Source organism: Neovison vison, chromosome 5 (assembly GCF_020171115.1).
Source record: "Neovison vison isolate M4711 chromosome 5, ASM_NN_V1, whole genome shotgun sequence".
In the NCBI taxonomy this organism is placed as follows: Eukaryota; Metazoa; Chordata; class Mammalia; order Carnivora; family Mustelidae; genus Neogale; species Neogale vison.
Window position 1 is genome coordinate 17,223,977 of NC_058095.1, and position 15,598 is coordinate 17,239,574.

At 37.4% G+C, this 15,598-nt stretch overlaps 1 protein-coding gene across 1 annotated transcript in view; it reads left to right on the top strand.

The window, feature by feature from the left end:
- NSF (N-ethylmaleimide sensitive factor, vesicle fusing ATPase) overlaps positions 1 to 15,598 on the top strand; it is a 151,068-nt gene that overhangs the window by 37,266 nt on the left and 98,204 nt on the right. Inside the window, exons 5-8 of the mRNA XM_044247713.1 lie at positions 6,460 to 6,626; positions 9,859 to 9,966; positions 10,441 to 10,516; positions 13,441 to 13,596. Coding sequence (XP_044103648.1) covers positions 6,460 to 6,626; positions 9,859 to 9,966; positions 10,441 to 10,516; positions 13,441 to 13,596 — 507 coding nt within the window. The remainder of the gene's footprint in view (positions 1 to 6,459; positions 6,627 to 9,858; positions 9,967 to 10,440; positions 10,517 to 13,440; positions 13,597 to 15,598) is intronic.

The following is a 15,598-nucleotide window of genomic DNA, read 5'->3' on the forward strand; positions in this document are numbered from 1 at the left end:
AGGCTCCCTACTGAGCAGAGAGGCCAATGTGGGGCTTGATCCCAGCACCCCAAGATCATGATCTGAGCTGAAGACAGAGGCTTAACCCACTGAGCCACCCAGGTGCCCCTAGATCTCAGGCATTTTCTTCTCACATGTGCATACACACACACCCACATGCAGAGAAAGAATGTGCACTGAGAAGGAGGTATATTCTCTGTTATCAGGGTGTAGTGTTTGCTGTATAATTGGAAGCTCTGCTTTACTGATTGTACCATTCAGATCTTCTATATTTTTATTATTGGTGGTCATTCGCCCTATTTTGCACTGAGAGTGGTGTGTTAAATCTTAGTGTTTTTCTATTTTTCCTTGCATCTCCTATAATTTCTATTTTACATAGTAGTTTCTGTGTTATTTGGTATGTAGATATTCATAACTTATTTTTTAAAAAGATTTTATTTATTTATTTGACAGAGAGAGACACAGTGAGAGAGGGAACACAAGCAGGGGGAGTGGGAGAGGGAGGAGCAGGCTTCCCACTGAGCAGGGAGCCTGATGGGTTGTTTGATCCCAGGACCCTGGGATCATGACCTGAGCCAAAGGCAGCTGCTTAAACTGAGCCACCCAGGCGCCCCCATAACTGTTATATTTTTAATGTGGATTGTGGCTGCTAGCATCATGAAGTGTCCTTCTTTGTATTGTTTAATGTGTTGTAAATTATACTTTGATGTCAGGATCACAAACCTTGCTTTCTTACTGTTTTTAATTTGCTCAGTATATCTTTGCCCATTTCTTTCCATTTAGCCTTTTTTAATCTCTGTGTTTTAGATGTGTCTGCGGTATACAGTGTAGAGATGGGATTTGCTTTATGAGCTAACCTGAAATAGGTTTATTAAACCCATTCACAGATCTCAGTTCTGTTATTTTGCATTTTAGTTGTGTTTCTCTATTTGGTATGTCATCTTTGCTATTTAAAAATTTTTATTTTGGTATTTAGGAGTGTTTATATTTTTGTTTTAGTGATTACTTTTGCATTTATATGTCTCATAGTCCCTTAGTTCCCTCTTTTTTTTTTTCTTGACCTTTTCAAAAACTATTCTAAGTGACATCCTTTGACTCTCATCTGTTGCTTATATGACAGTTCATGATTATTTTCTACCTCCCCCTTTCGCCTTCTGTATTTTTTTTTTTAAAGATTTTATTTGACAGAGAGAGAGAGATCACAAGTAGGCAGAGAGGCAGGCAGAGAGAGAGAAGGGAGGAAGCAGGCTCCCTGCAGAGCAGAGAGCCCGATGCGGGGCTCGATCCCAGAACCCTGGGATCATGACCTGAGCCGAAGGCAGAGGCTTTAACCCACTGAGCCACCCAGGTGCACCTCGCCTTCTGTTTTTCCCTTTGTTCTTTTTAAAAAAGGTTTTAAATTTTCTTTCTTTCTTTCTTTCTTTCTTTATTGAGGTTTATTTATTTATTTATTTGACAGACAGCGATCACAAGCAGGCAGAGAGGCAGGCAGAGAGAGAAGGAGGGGAAGCTCTCTGCTAAGCAGAGAGCCTGATGCAGGGCTCGATCCCAGGACCCTGGGATCATGACCTGAGCCAAAGGCAGAGGCTTTAACCCACTGAGCCACGCAGGTGCCCCTAAAGATTTTTTTTAAAAAGATTTTATTTATTTATTAGAGAGAGAGAGAGAGCACGCCAGGGGTAGGAGCCGAGAGGAGAGAGAATCTCAAGCAGATTTTGCACTAAGTTTGGAGCCTGAGCCATGTTCTATTTCATGACCCTGAGATCATGACCTGAGCCAAAGAGACAGTGAGAGAGGGAACACAAGCAGGGGGAGTTGGAGAGAGAGAAGCAGGCTTCCTGCTGAGCAGGGAGGCTAATGAAGGGCTCCATCCCAGGACCCTTTGTTCTTTAAAAAGTTTTTTTAATCTTATTTTGTTATCTGGTTGCTTTCTTCTTCTTTCGCTGCCTTTTACTAAATATTAATTTGAATCTCCTCTCCTCATGGCACTTTGTAATTTATTATTCACTCTGAAATAGTTTTATCTTTTTCTTCAGTTTTCTTCTGGAGCTTCATAAACTCTAATTGCATTCTTTTGTCTACTTGTGTTTTTACAATTTGATCTTCTGATAGTAGATGTTTTGTTATATGTCTACATAGTTGTATGAGGGTATTTAGTTCAGTTTAAATTGATATTATATATACATATGTATTTTTTTCTAGTTCATGGTTAATTTTTAGGGGGAAGAAACTTTATTAGCTGAAATAATGCAGTATTTTGTTATATGTTATGTTTTCTTTTTATAATAAATTTGTGCAGTTGTTTTTTTCAATTTTTGTGGGAACTTTTTTTTAGTTAGAGGGAATTGCTTATTGGGGTTATCTTTAGTTGGCTTTTTATTTCCTTTGTGGGCTAAATTTTTTTTTTTTTTTTTTTTTGGTGGGCTAAAATTTTTTGATTGGGGGTGGAAGTAAAGGAAATTACTTTAGATATGGGTAGTTGGTGGAGAGATTTGCATAATTAGTGCTTTCCACACTTGCCTGGGAGAAACACCTGGAGAGTTTGTTAAAAAAAAAAAAAAAAAGATTCTCAGGCCCTCTCCTTGAGAAGTCTGATTCATGAATCTGTGTTTTTAACACTCACTGTTAAGTGATTCCTTAGCCACATTTTGAGAAACAATGACATCACTGATTCTGTTAACTCTAATTCCCTCACCTGAAGCCTGGTGAGAAGCTGAGACAGCAAAGGAGTTCAGCACTAGAGTGAAGTAGGTCAGTGCATGAAACCAGGGTTCCTTGTTTATAGACATTGGCAGAAATAAAAATGTATGCTTATTAAATCTAGTGGGAAAATAAGTGTATATGTAGCATAGGTTTCTTCTTCAAACTTTTTTTTCTTTTTTCTATTTATTTATTTGACAGAGAGAGAGATCATAAGTAGGCACAGAGGCAGGCAGAGAGAGAGAGAGGAGGAATAGACTCCCTGCTAAGCAAAGAGCCGGATGTGGGACTCGATCCCAGGACCTTGAGATCATGACCCGAGCCAAAAGCAGAGGCTTAACCCACTGACCCACCCAGGAGCCCAAAACTTATTTTTCTAAATATAGTTAAGAGAGTGCCTAAATTTAACCTTTAATATAGATAAATTGTGTTATGAAAAGGTATGAAAATTCAAGATTATAAGTCTTGATGAACTGAGAAATGTGTTTTGTTACTTAAATTGTGTTTAAAGCATTCTTCTGCTACCAGAAATGGTTGTCTTGATTGTAAAGTCAGTTCTTTAAAAGGCAAATCAAACAGGGCCCCTGCTGGGTCAGTTATTAGAGCATGTGACTCTTAATCATGACGTTGTGGTTTTGAGCCCCATGTTGGATGTAGAGATTACTTTAAAAAAAAAACCTTAAAAATAATTTTTTTTAAGTGAATCAGACAGACAAGGAGCAAAATTATAAAACTAAGTGATTAGGCGGGACTAAGGTAGAGGTAGCTTGAGACAGTGAAGAGTCTGGGGGCCTGAGTGTTGTGGATGCTATGGCCATAAAGGAAGAAAGCGGTTTCAGTGTAAGTAGCAATGTGGGCACAGATAGGATAGGACATGTGGTATGAAGGGGAGTGCTAATTCAAAGATTATGAAAAGGAGTTTTGTCTGTAAGGTAAGAATTTTTTTTAGTCAAGTCAGTAATCTTAGTGTGAAGGACTCTTATAGAAGAGTCATTTTCATATTTAAGTATTACAGACTGTGGGCGCCTGGTAGGCTCAGTGGGTTAAGCCTCTGCCTTTGGCTCAGGTCATGATCTCAGGGTCCTGGGATTGAGCCCTGCATTGGGCTCTTTGCTCAGCAGGGAGCCTGCTTCCCCCTGCCTCTCTGCCTACTTGTGATCTCTGTCTGTCAAATTAAAAAAAAAAAGGTATTACAGACTGATGTCCAGTTAACACATTTTTGACCATTATAGTATATACCTTTTATTGTAATGTCTGTTTATTCAAGGGACTGCCTATATCATTCTTTGCTTATAAAAATAATTTTTATTAGTCTTTGGCATTAGATTTCTATTAATCATAAAATAAGAAAACATTCTCAACCTTATAACCCTTCTTTGCTCCTGTATGAAACCTTTAGGGCATTTGTCCCTTTGGGGCTGACAGTGGTGCTGACCATGGTGCTGCCTGTGTTGCTGTCCGTGGTACTGTCCATGGTACTGCCCGCAGATTTTGAAATTGTAACAGCTTGGTCTTTTCTATTTAGGAAAACTGAGCTTAAATTAAAGCACATTTGAAAACTGTAATCTGGGGGGGCCTGGATGGCTCAGTGGGTTAAGCCTCTGGCTTTGGCTCAGGTCATGATCTCAGGGTCTTGAGATCAAGCTCTGCATCTGGCTCTCTGCTCAGTAGGGAGCCCTCTTCCCCCTCTCTACCTGCTGCTCTGGCTACTTGTAATCTCTCTCTGTGTGTCAAATAAATAAATAAAATCTTAAAAAAAAAGAAAACTGTAGTCAGCAATAATATTTTAATACACTTATTCAAGTTTCTTGATACACAAATGATACACACATGTATATACACATATAGGTGTATGTGTATATGTAAATACACACATACATAAGTACACATCATGACATTATAGAATTGTTTTTCAGTCTTTAATGCACAGAATGGTATCATGCTGTATGACTCTGCAGTATGGTTTTTTACTCAATATTATATTTTAATAGTCTATCTATCTTTTATACATTTAAATTATACATATTTTAACATTTAAATTATACATATACATACAATATAATTTATAATTATACAATTAAATATATATGAAGTTTTAATTTTAATTGCTGTACAGTATTACACATTCTGAATAGGCCACATTTTATTCATCATTCCCCTACTGATCAGTGTTTTTCAGTGTTTGTTACAAATAATGCTGCAAGGAACCTCTCTATAGATCTCTTTTTAGATAATTGTTCAGGAATCTTTTTGGTACAGACACCTGGAAATGGAATTGCTGCACCAAGTTGCTCATTTTTACATAAATATTTCATTCTGTACTTATCTTCACTATATGAGGAAATAGGCTCTCTTGCTTATGAAAATTACTTAATGTGTAACCTTTACTTTCTAGAAAATGTTAAGACAGAACAAAGCACCCAGAAGTGGAGGCAAGAAAGTCTATTGAAACTTTCAGCTGAGATTTGAACTTATTCTTTGATCTTCAGTGAATTTTCTATTCTGTATCCTGGCTTTCTTAGTTAACTTGCTTTTGAAAATGTTTATCTTTATGTGTATCCCTCTTTACAATGGCAAACCAAAATAATTAAAATATGATTATACAGGCAATTTCATTCAGAGAATTTGTAGAAAATCTTTACATATAACTCAACTGTGACTAGATTATAAGAAATAAGTTTAGAACAGAATTTAGGGTATGGAAGAAACAAAGGTTTATATAGTTCCATCTTCTTGTTTTACAGATGTGACAAATCAAGACGCAGAAAGCTAGATGATTTACTTAGAATCTTTTTGTTTATTTGAGATTTTATTTATTTATTTGAGAGAGACAAAGATAGTGACAGTGAGCATGAGTGAACACAAGCCAGGAGGAGAGGGAGAAGCTAGCTACCCCCTCCCCCACACTGAGCAGGGAGCCCAATGCAGTGCTTGATCCCAGGACCCTGGGATCATGACCTGAGCTGAAGGCAGATGTTTAACTGACTGAGCCACCTAGGTGACCCCTAACAGAATCTTTTGAAACAAAGGCTTCAACTCCAAAATTCCTTTGTCTTGCCTACTTTATTAATAGCATGGAGATTAGGTTTTTTGCTGTTATGTGCTGTTCATACAAAGATGAGTTAAAAACATGGTTCTTACCTTCTTTTGCATGTTGTGCATGGAGTACTTATTGTAGTTTGCTGACTATAGTAGGTGCTCAATAAATATTCTTATAGTATTAAAAAGGAAATGTCAAACTCTAAGTTGCTCTGGAGCAAATCCGCCTAGTAAATATTGTTTCTCAAGCCTTTTTTGGGTGGGAGGGGTCCTACACACCTACTTGGTAGGGCAATAGAGTCCACACACTTCTCATAGTAGCTCTTGCTTGTGTCAAACAAAAATCTTGTTTGAAAGCAGCCTGCTATGTCAACTCCGCTGGTACTTTCCATGCTGTCATTTTGTCCTCTGTTAAATGAGAAGGAGGAAGATGCAGAGACCGTGTGGGAAGAGCTGTGATTTCCTGTGAGAGTCCGGTGAGGGATAAAAGTAGAGGGAGAGTGTTGTTCAATATGTCCTAATTCAGAGGGGAGCAAGACTTCAGTGGTTCTATTATTTTCTTCAATCTCTGCCTGTGTCTCCCTCTAGTGACGGCCATGGAAAACCCCCTTTTGGTCGAATTCTTTTAAGCTTCATTTATGTGAAACTTGTAATTACCACAGCACAGCAAGTGTTTGGTGTCCTTGAGGTTTTAAAAATGCTTCTTCTTTTTTCCCCTAGTGTCGTTATATACATTTGACAAGGCGAAACAATGCATTGGCACAATGACCATCGAGATTGATTTCCTACAGAAAAAGAGCATTGACTCCAACCCTTATGATACCGACAAGATGGCAGCAGAATTCATTCAGCAGTTCAACAACCAGGCGTTCTCAGTGGGACAGCAGGTGGTTTTGAAATTTCTTTCATTCCTCCCACTTAATAGGCATTCCAACCCCTGTAGTTGTCCAAAATAATAATTCTGCTTTTTAGAAATTGGGAAGAGCTTCATATATGGACAGATATATTCAGTTGAGTGATAAAAAGTGATGGAGATTTGTTTACTGAACCTCTGAGTCCAGTCAGAAAAGTTCTATAGTAGCTTTTAGGGTTACAGTGTCATATTTAATTATAGCAACTCTTTCCTCTGTGGATTTGGAAACACCGCAAACTTATATGTCTCAGATTTCTTACTTTTCTTTTTGTGGGACATTCATGTGGGACATACATTTGTCTCAGATGGCTTTCTCTTTTACTGATATATTTCTTTAGAAAAGTCATTCTTAATTCTTTGATTGTGAACTAACTTGAGAATCTTAAGACAATTAGGTGTATATATTTTCAGGTTTTTCATGGAACATCTGAAGCCTAGATTTTTTTATCCTTAAAACTGATATGCTGATCTTGCCTTTTTTTCTGGACTTCAGTTAATATATTGTTAACATCCTAGGAAGAAATTCTGTTCTTTCATAATTTTACTTAAAAAGCTGTGTGAGTTCATATTTGCTGCTTGTTTGAATGTGTAAACAATCATTGCTCTTTTGACCTCATCATGACTTTTTCTCCAGCTTTGTGACTTTTCTTAATTGTTTCTAACTCCTTCCTCCTTTCATTCATAGCCCCATACCAGTAGTTCTCAAAGTGTGGTCCAGAGGCCTCCGGGGGATCCCTGAAACTCTTTCAGGGGGTTTGCAAAGTCAAAATTATTTTCATAATAATGCCAAGATGTTATGTCTCTTTTTCCTCTTATTCCTTCATGAATGTACGATGGAGATTTGCAAACTATGTGATGTGTGCTAGCTCATTGGCACACTGACTGTTAAAGCAGATGAGAGGGTCCAGCTGTCTTCCCTTAACCAAGACATTAAAGAGATTTGTAAAAATGTAACAGTGCCACTGTTTCCACTTACGTTTTTTATTTTGGAAATTGGTGTTCTTTTTTAATAAGTTAAAAATATGTCATTTATGTTCACACATAGTAAATTTATTGTCATTTTTATATTAACAAATACATTTTAAGTTTCTTGTTCTAATTTTTACTATAGTGAATACCAGTGGATATAATCCATTTAAACAAAGGCTCTTTGGGGATTCTCAAAAGTTTTTAGGAATGTAAAGAGACCCTGAAACCAAAAAGTTTGTGAATCGCTGCTTATGGCATTCTGATCTCTAGTGACTTACCTGGACTGTCCTTGCAGGCTGTCATCTGGGGGAGTATGCGGAACAGGCAGTGAGAGAAGTGGTAGAAAGAACTAGCTTTTGGATGAAAGGAGTGTCACTTCTTTGGATTCTCTCATCTAAGTGTAATGGCATAAATCTGGAAGAACAAGACCAGGCATCTGGATAATCCCTATATTATGATAAACTTTCACAAGTGAAACTGAGTCAGTGATAGAAAAGGGTTATAGTGCATTTATTTTTTTTTAAGATTTTATTTATTTATTTGACAGACAGAGATCACAAGTAGGCAGAGGCAGGCAGAGAGAGGGAGGGAAGCAGGCTCCCTGCTGAGCAGAGAGCCCGATGCAGGGCTCAGTCCCAGGACCCTGAGATCATGACCTGAGCCAAAGGCAGAGGCTTTAACCCACTGAGCCACCCAGGTGTCCCTGCATTTATTATTATTTTTAAGAGTATTAGAATTGGGATGAACCTGAGAGTTTATCTTCCCCCCCCCCCCTCAGAGGTTATCTTGTCTAACCTCCTCATTTTGCAAATGAGTAATTTTTAAATTCAGAGAAGGTAAATGATGTGCCCATGGCTACACAGCCAGGGCCATAGCTGAGACAAGAACCCATTAGTTAACCAAACAGTTAATTAATTGAACAAATACTTACTGGATAACGTAGTATATTTCAGCTACTATTTTAGTCCCAGCAGCTCAGAACAAAATACACTCATTTCCTATTCTTACAGAGCTTACTTTCTAGTTGGGGAAGACAAAAAAAAAAAAGGAAGAACTGCCATGCTCTGTTAAGTGTTTTCATGTAAGTAAAATGAGACAATGTGCTGGAGAACCAGCATGGTTGCTGCTTGAGATTAGATGGTCCGGGGAGGTTCCCCCAGGTGACAGTTCACTGATCATTTGGTGACCACCTGTCCATTGCTTTTTGAGCTGTGCTGTACTCCTTCTGGACCCCTATACTTTTTGATGAATAATGATGCTGAAATTGCTTACCTAAACGTCATTGTTTTTTACCTTTTCCTTTAACATTACTACTTTAATAGAAGATGCTTTGGTATTTGTAATCATTCAAAACCCAGTAACATGCAGATGTCTATAAACCCATGAGAGAAAAATCCTCCGTAATGCAGAGAAGAAATAAATATCTCACTCTAAATCACTGTTCTTGTATTAATTCCCATTTGTAGTGATGAGTAGTGGCAGGATTGGCAGTCAGCTTTGCCTGCTGTCGTTATCGTTACATCCCAGCAGAGAGGGCCTAGGTTGTAGAAGGCACTCAGTAAATACTCGGTGAATGAATGAGCATTGAGAAACTGTCTGTGAACTTGTATGGCAGGGATTTGTATTGGTGGTGGAAAGGCATGAATCTGGGGCGCCTGGGTGGCTCAGTGGGTTAAGCCGCTGCCTTCGGCTCAGGTCATGATCTCAGGGTCCTGGGATCGAGTCCCGCATCGGGCTCTCTGCTTGGCAGGGAGCCTGCTTCCTCCTCTCTCTCTCTGCCTGCCTCTCTGCCTACTTGTAATCTTTCTGTCAAATAAATAAATAAAATCTTTAAAAAAAAAAAAAAGAAAGGCATGAATCTTCGAGTTATGGACCCAGGACCCACGCTTGAATCCTGGCACTGTCATTGACTAGGACTCTGGCTTCCGTTGCTTAGGCCCTCTCTGGATCTCAGCTCCCCTGCTAGTAAGACTGAGGAAGACTACCTGTTTCCAAGAGAGTTCGTGACTGTTAAGTATAGGACATCCTGTAGTGTTTGTTTGGCACATGAAGATAGTCAGTGTTAGTTCCCTTTTCCTCTCATTGCCTGTGTGAGTCGTTTGCCTGTGGAGCAGATTTGAGAGGGATATACAGAAGAAAGCTGCCTTCCCTGCATTTGGAAAACACTGGTGATGATGTGAGAATCCCGCCATTATATCACGAAGTGATTTTTCTCCCCTTATCTCTTTTCTACATAGCTTGTGTTTAGCTTCAACGAAAAGCTTTTTGGTTTGCTGGTAAAGGACATTGAAGCCATGGATCCTAGCATCTTGAAGGGAGAGCCTGCGACAGGTAAAAGACAGAAGGTATGTTTTATTTCTAATAATCACTGTGATGTGAATTGTGAAGATTAATTTAACATTTCTAGCCATTCTCTTGCTCAGTGTTTTCTTTCATTGTATGTACTCTTTCTTTTTAGGTAATAGGAAGAAAACATTGCTTTTATAGCTAACACTTATCAAAATATAGTGTGAATTACACTTAATTGCAGACTTAATAGTAATTTGAAGTTTGTATGTGTACTTGTAATCTGGTTGAATGCAGATAATTATTGTACATAAATAATAACTGTAAGTCAGGCATTATCAAAAGATACTTGCATTGAAATTAAGTAGAAATAGTAGAAGGTGATTAGGACAAAAATAAATGGAATTTAGATGATAGTTTGGAAGACTTGCTTTGCTCAAAGAGATCTTACTTCCCCTTCATTTTTGGCCTTGCTATGAGAAGTCCAGAAGTTCACTCTTAGGCTAACTACTAATTATTGTCTTTCTATATAGATTGAAGTAGGACTGGTTGTTGGAAACAGTCAAGTTGCATTTGAAAAAGCAGAAAATTCATCACTTAATCTTATTGGTAAGATTTGCAATTTTTAGAAAAGTCTGAATAAAGTGGGACTATCTCTGTTATCATATGTGACTCGGCTACCGTGATTTTCAAGTCTGGGAGGAGAGTAAGGGCACCTCTGTTGAGAAGGGTTATCACGAAATCACGCAGTATTTCATCACTGTCCGATGTGCCAATACAGATAAAAAGTTTGGGGCACCTGGTGGCTCAGTTAGTTACTCATCTGCCTTCAGCTCAGGTCATGGTCCCCGGGCCCTGGGATCGAGCCCTGGACCGGGCTCTCTGCTCCACAGGGAGCGTGCTTCTCTCTCCGCCTCTGCTTCCTGCTTCCCCTGCTTGGGCTTCCTGCTTCCCCTGCTTGGGCTCGCTCTCTCTCTTTCTCTCAAATAAATAAATAAATCTTTAAAAAAATAAAGTTTAAACCTTCACTAGGTCATCATTGTCCATTAAAAACAGAATGTGGGCTCTATGTGTAATTTTTAAATTCCTAGTAATCACACTAAAAATCTGGAAGAAAATACAGAATAAAATTAATTTTAAACTTTTTTTTTAAAGATTTTATTTATTTATTTGGGAGAGCACACAAGAAGGAGCAGACGGACAGGGAGAGAAGCAGACTCCCCTTCTGAGCAGGAAGCCGGGTGTGGGCCTCGATCCCAGGACCCAGGGATCATGACCTGAGCTGACGGCAGTTAGCCAGCTGACAGTTAGCCAACTGAGCCACCCAGTTGCCCCTAATTTTTAAACTTCTATTTCTGAGATCAGTTCAGGCTTACGGAAGATTTGCAGAAATAGTTCAGAGAGGTCCTGTATGTTTTGCCAGCTTCTTTGGTGTTAACATCTCAATAATCATAGTACAGTTACCCAAACTAAGTTAACATGGCTATGTTGCTACTAACTAAACTACAGATTTTATTTGGGTTTCACTAGTTTTTTCATTATGTCCTTTCTGTTCTAGGATCTGATTCAGAATCTCACATTGCATTTAGTTGTTTAGTTTCCATAGTCTTCTCTGGTCCCTGACAGTTCCTTACGCTTCCACTGTCTTCATACACCTTGGTGCATAATGTGTCTGTATGCACATTGGGAACTGGTTAGTTATTTGTAGACTGCCCCTCACTTGGTGGTGTGTTAAATATGACATTAGCATCATTTCTATTAGTGACTGAGTTAAATGGTGACTGTGCAGGTAAGGAAAGTCTTTCCACAGATTCATAGCTCAGTCCTACTCTTGTCTGTTAGGTAACGCAGACTGGACTCTAAGAAAAGTAACTCAACCAGAATGATGATGCCTGTATGGTAATTCCGATTCAGGGTGATTTTCACTATGCTGATGTCTTCCCAAGTACAAAGCAGAGGATTTTCGCTGGTTGCATACCATTATTTCCAAGGTTATTCACTTTCAAATATGTGACCTTTTTTATTGATCCATAAATTATCATTCCCTCTTTACTGCTTTTTTCTTAATTTTGCAATAAAATATTTGTTTTATAAATTACTGATATTCACTCAAGAACAACTCACACACTCTAAAATCTTAAAATTTTCTTTTCTTTTCTTTTCTTTTTTTAAAAGATTTTATTTATTTATTTATTTGACAGAGAGAGATCACAAGTAGGCAGAGAGAGAGAGAGAGACAGAGAGGAAAGCAGGCTCTCCGCTCAGCAGAGAGCCGGATGCGGGACTCGATCCCAGGACCCTGGGATCATGACCTGAGCCGAAGGCAGCGGCTTAACCCACTGAGCCACCCAGGCGCCCTTAAAATTTTATTTTCATAATGTTTTATAATTCATTTTGTTGCTTAACATATTTTAAGCCTCTTAATACACCTCAACAATATAATTTTTAATGATTATGTATGTTGTCTTATGGAGATCAGATTTTTCAGAATCTCCTATTATTGATCCAGTACACTTCTGAAATGATTTCTTTGTATTTAACACACCTTTCATACACCATTTGTTAAGGTATCTTATCTTAAGGGAGTTGCATGACTTTCATACAATGTGGGTATTTCTAAGTTGTGCAAAGGTGTGATTGATGGGCTTTTTTCCATTGATAAATAAAATTGTGTATTGATTTAACATGCCCACAAGAGGGCAGTAGAGTGTAAGAAATATATTTTTCATAGCTTCATAAAGGAAATGAGACCACAAAACCCTGACCATAAAATCACCAACTAGGTAAACTTTTTCTAATGTGACGTTTTCTTCCCTAATTTAAAAAAAAAAAACTGTATCACTTTATTTTTTGTTTATCGTAGAGTGTATTAAGGCACTTTTACTGTTTTTGAGATGGCTAATGTGGTTCTCTTGAGTTACTTTAGGTGGCACTATGACATTTAACTTAGGTCGTTTTTATCTTTGAAAATTAGGAAATGTTAATTTTGAAATCATTAAGACCTTAGGATAATTTTAGACTTTTGTGTGCAAGTGGGGGAAAAAAACAAATGACATCAGACTTACTCAGTGCATCTTTTCAGGCTAAGGGGTTTACAAACTTAATCTAGATAAATACATGTATTTTGAAATATACTTGCTTCAGGATCCTTGAGGGATTGCTAGATTTCAGTTGCATTTCTAGCAGCTAGTGTTGTCTTCATCAGATGTACATATGGTGTTTGCTTTCATCAGCCGAGTTAGTTAACTTGGTTAGGATTAGAGGTTAATAAGACCAGTCTCCACTGATTGATTACAGATGGACTACTGCATGAGTTTAGACATTTTAGAAATGTTTTACTGGCCCTGAGTGGGTCCACACAACTAGTTAACATAGCAAAACTCATTCTTCTTATTAGAAAACCAGCTAAAAGCATGTTCATCTTTGCATAGGATAGCTTCTCTTTATGCATTAAGAGCGCCCAGCGATTTCTGTCTTTTTTCACCTAGTAATGAAATTCTTGTTTCACATTTGATTACCTTTGTTTGACATAGGCAAAGCGAAAACCAAGGAAAATCGCCAATCTATCATCAATCCTGACTGGAACTTTGAAAAAATGGGAATAGGAGGTCTGGACAAGGAGTTTTCAGATATTTTTCGACGAGCGTTTGCGTCCCGAGTATTTCCTCCAGAGATTGTGGAGCAGATGGGTGAGTTTAAAAAGGAAAATTTGATAAAATCTTGTATTGTTAAAAAAAAAGAAAAGAAAAGAAAAGAATACCATGAAGTGTTTTTTTAAATAACATTTTGAAATTATTTTTCAGACATGCTAGTGTATTTTTGTGTTCTAATTTTTTCTTTTAAAAAAATGTTCAAAAAATTTTTTGAAGTATTAGAATATTTAAAATTACATTTTAGTGTTGGGGGAAGTAGAAATATTTGTGGCTACTTTATCTTATTAATTTATTTATTAATTTAAATATGTGTATGGACATATTTAGGAATTTCATTTTACTTATTTATTTATGAATGTTTTTCTATAAGACACATTTAGGAATTTCACCGGACTCTAAAGAGCCACTGTGGGTCTAAGATTTACACTGCTGCATCGTCATTATCTGTTAGACTGTGGGCATTGTTCTTATGTTAGCTTCGGCCTCTTTTTATTGTGCTGTTGTATTACCCGATTAGTACATCTTCATACCTAGTAAATGGATTCTTGGCACGTTTTTCAATTAGATAAGTTTAATCCAAGAAGACAAATGCAGGATATACATGGGAGTTTCCATATAGTTGGCATATAAAGAAATGTGCTCTTTTCATTTATCATTTCCTTCTTGAAGGTTTATTTAATTTATCGTTGTGTGAAGTGGCTTGATTTGCCATAGTGGAAATGCTGTCATGACTGTTTTCATATCCATATCATAGGTTGAATTGGAATGTGCGCAACAGAATTTCTGAGAAAGGAATTTATAACATAATAGCTTCTGGCAGACTGTTAGTATAAAAACAGTATCTTAAAAAAACCTGAAGGAATATGAATATATTACTCCCTTCACCTCCATCGTTCTTTATCTTTCCATTGCTACTGGCAGATAAAAGTATGGTAGGGAAAAGAACTGCTTTCTAGGCACTAAGTGCTTGGTTCTATTAGCCGCCTATTGTTGGTAGCCTTTCTGCCTGGCCCTTCACTCTGATAAATTACAGGCACAGCACACACCTGTTCTCTGGGTAAAGGTCGAATTTGGAGTTGGATTAAGAGAAAATGACAGAGACCCTCATCACCTGAGTTTTATACACCTTGAGATGGCAATAACAGACTTTTTTATCTGAAAGATAACAAAGGCCAAGTCCATAAAAAACAGAATTTTAATTTGGAACACAGTAAAAAATGTGGTAATTCACTATCTTGGTACTGTGTATTTTGAAGCACCGTAAGTCCATAAAGCTTTTTGTTCAAGACATGGAAATATTGTTTGCATATATTTTGGGTATCAGGAGAGATAAAAGGATGATTTTAAATGTTCTGTTATTCTTATGGCACATTTTTCACTGGTTTTCACGACTGAGCTCTGTGCAGAGTCTAATGAATCTGTTTCTTCGAACATTTATATTATCCAGCCAACAAGTAGAAAAATAATGGCTTGTGTTATAAGCTTTATTATAAATATTTTCTCACAGTTTTTGGAAGCTATCAAGGATTCACTTATTTAGGTATGCATTTTCTCTTTCTGCATTATGCAAACCCTGCTCATTAGGGTCTCTGTCTGCAGTTGGGTAGATGATCCAAAAAGGGGCAAAACTCATGTTGGTCAACTTGTGACTTTTCCGGCTGTTGGAGAGCTTGGAATTCAATCAAAACAGATTTGGAATTTTTGAGTGAATTTAATCTGTGTTTCTGCAGTCGTATTGAAATTAGTTAAATTATAGTAGTTGGCTTTTTGTTATTGTCAACATGTTTTTTGACTAAGAACCATGGATTTGAATTTTGTTTGTGAGGGCTACTATCTAGAGCCTTTTTTGTGGACTTATTTTTCTAATACTTTTACACTAATTGGACAAAAAATGAATTCTGTTCTTTAAAAAAAATTTTTTTTAATCTTTATGGCTTTTTGCCGTCAAGATACATGCTACCAATTTGATTTAAAAGATAAAAAGTATAAAACTACTTTTGCTTTTGGGCTAAATTGAAAGGCATTATTTTCTTTATTC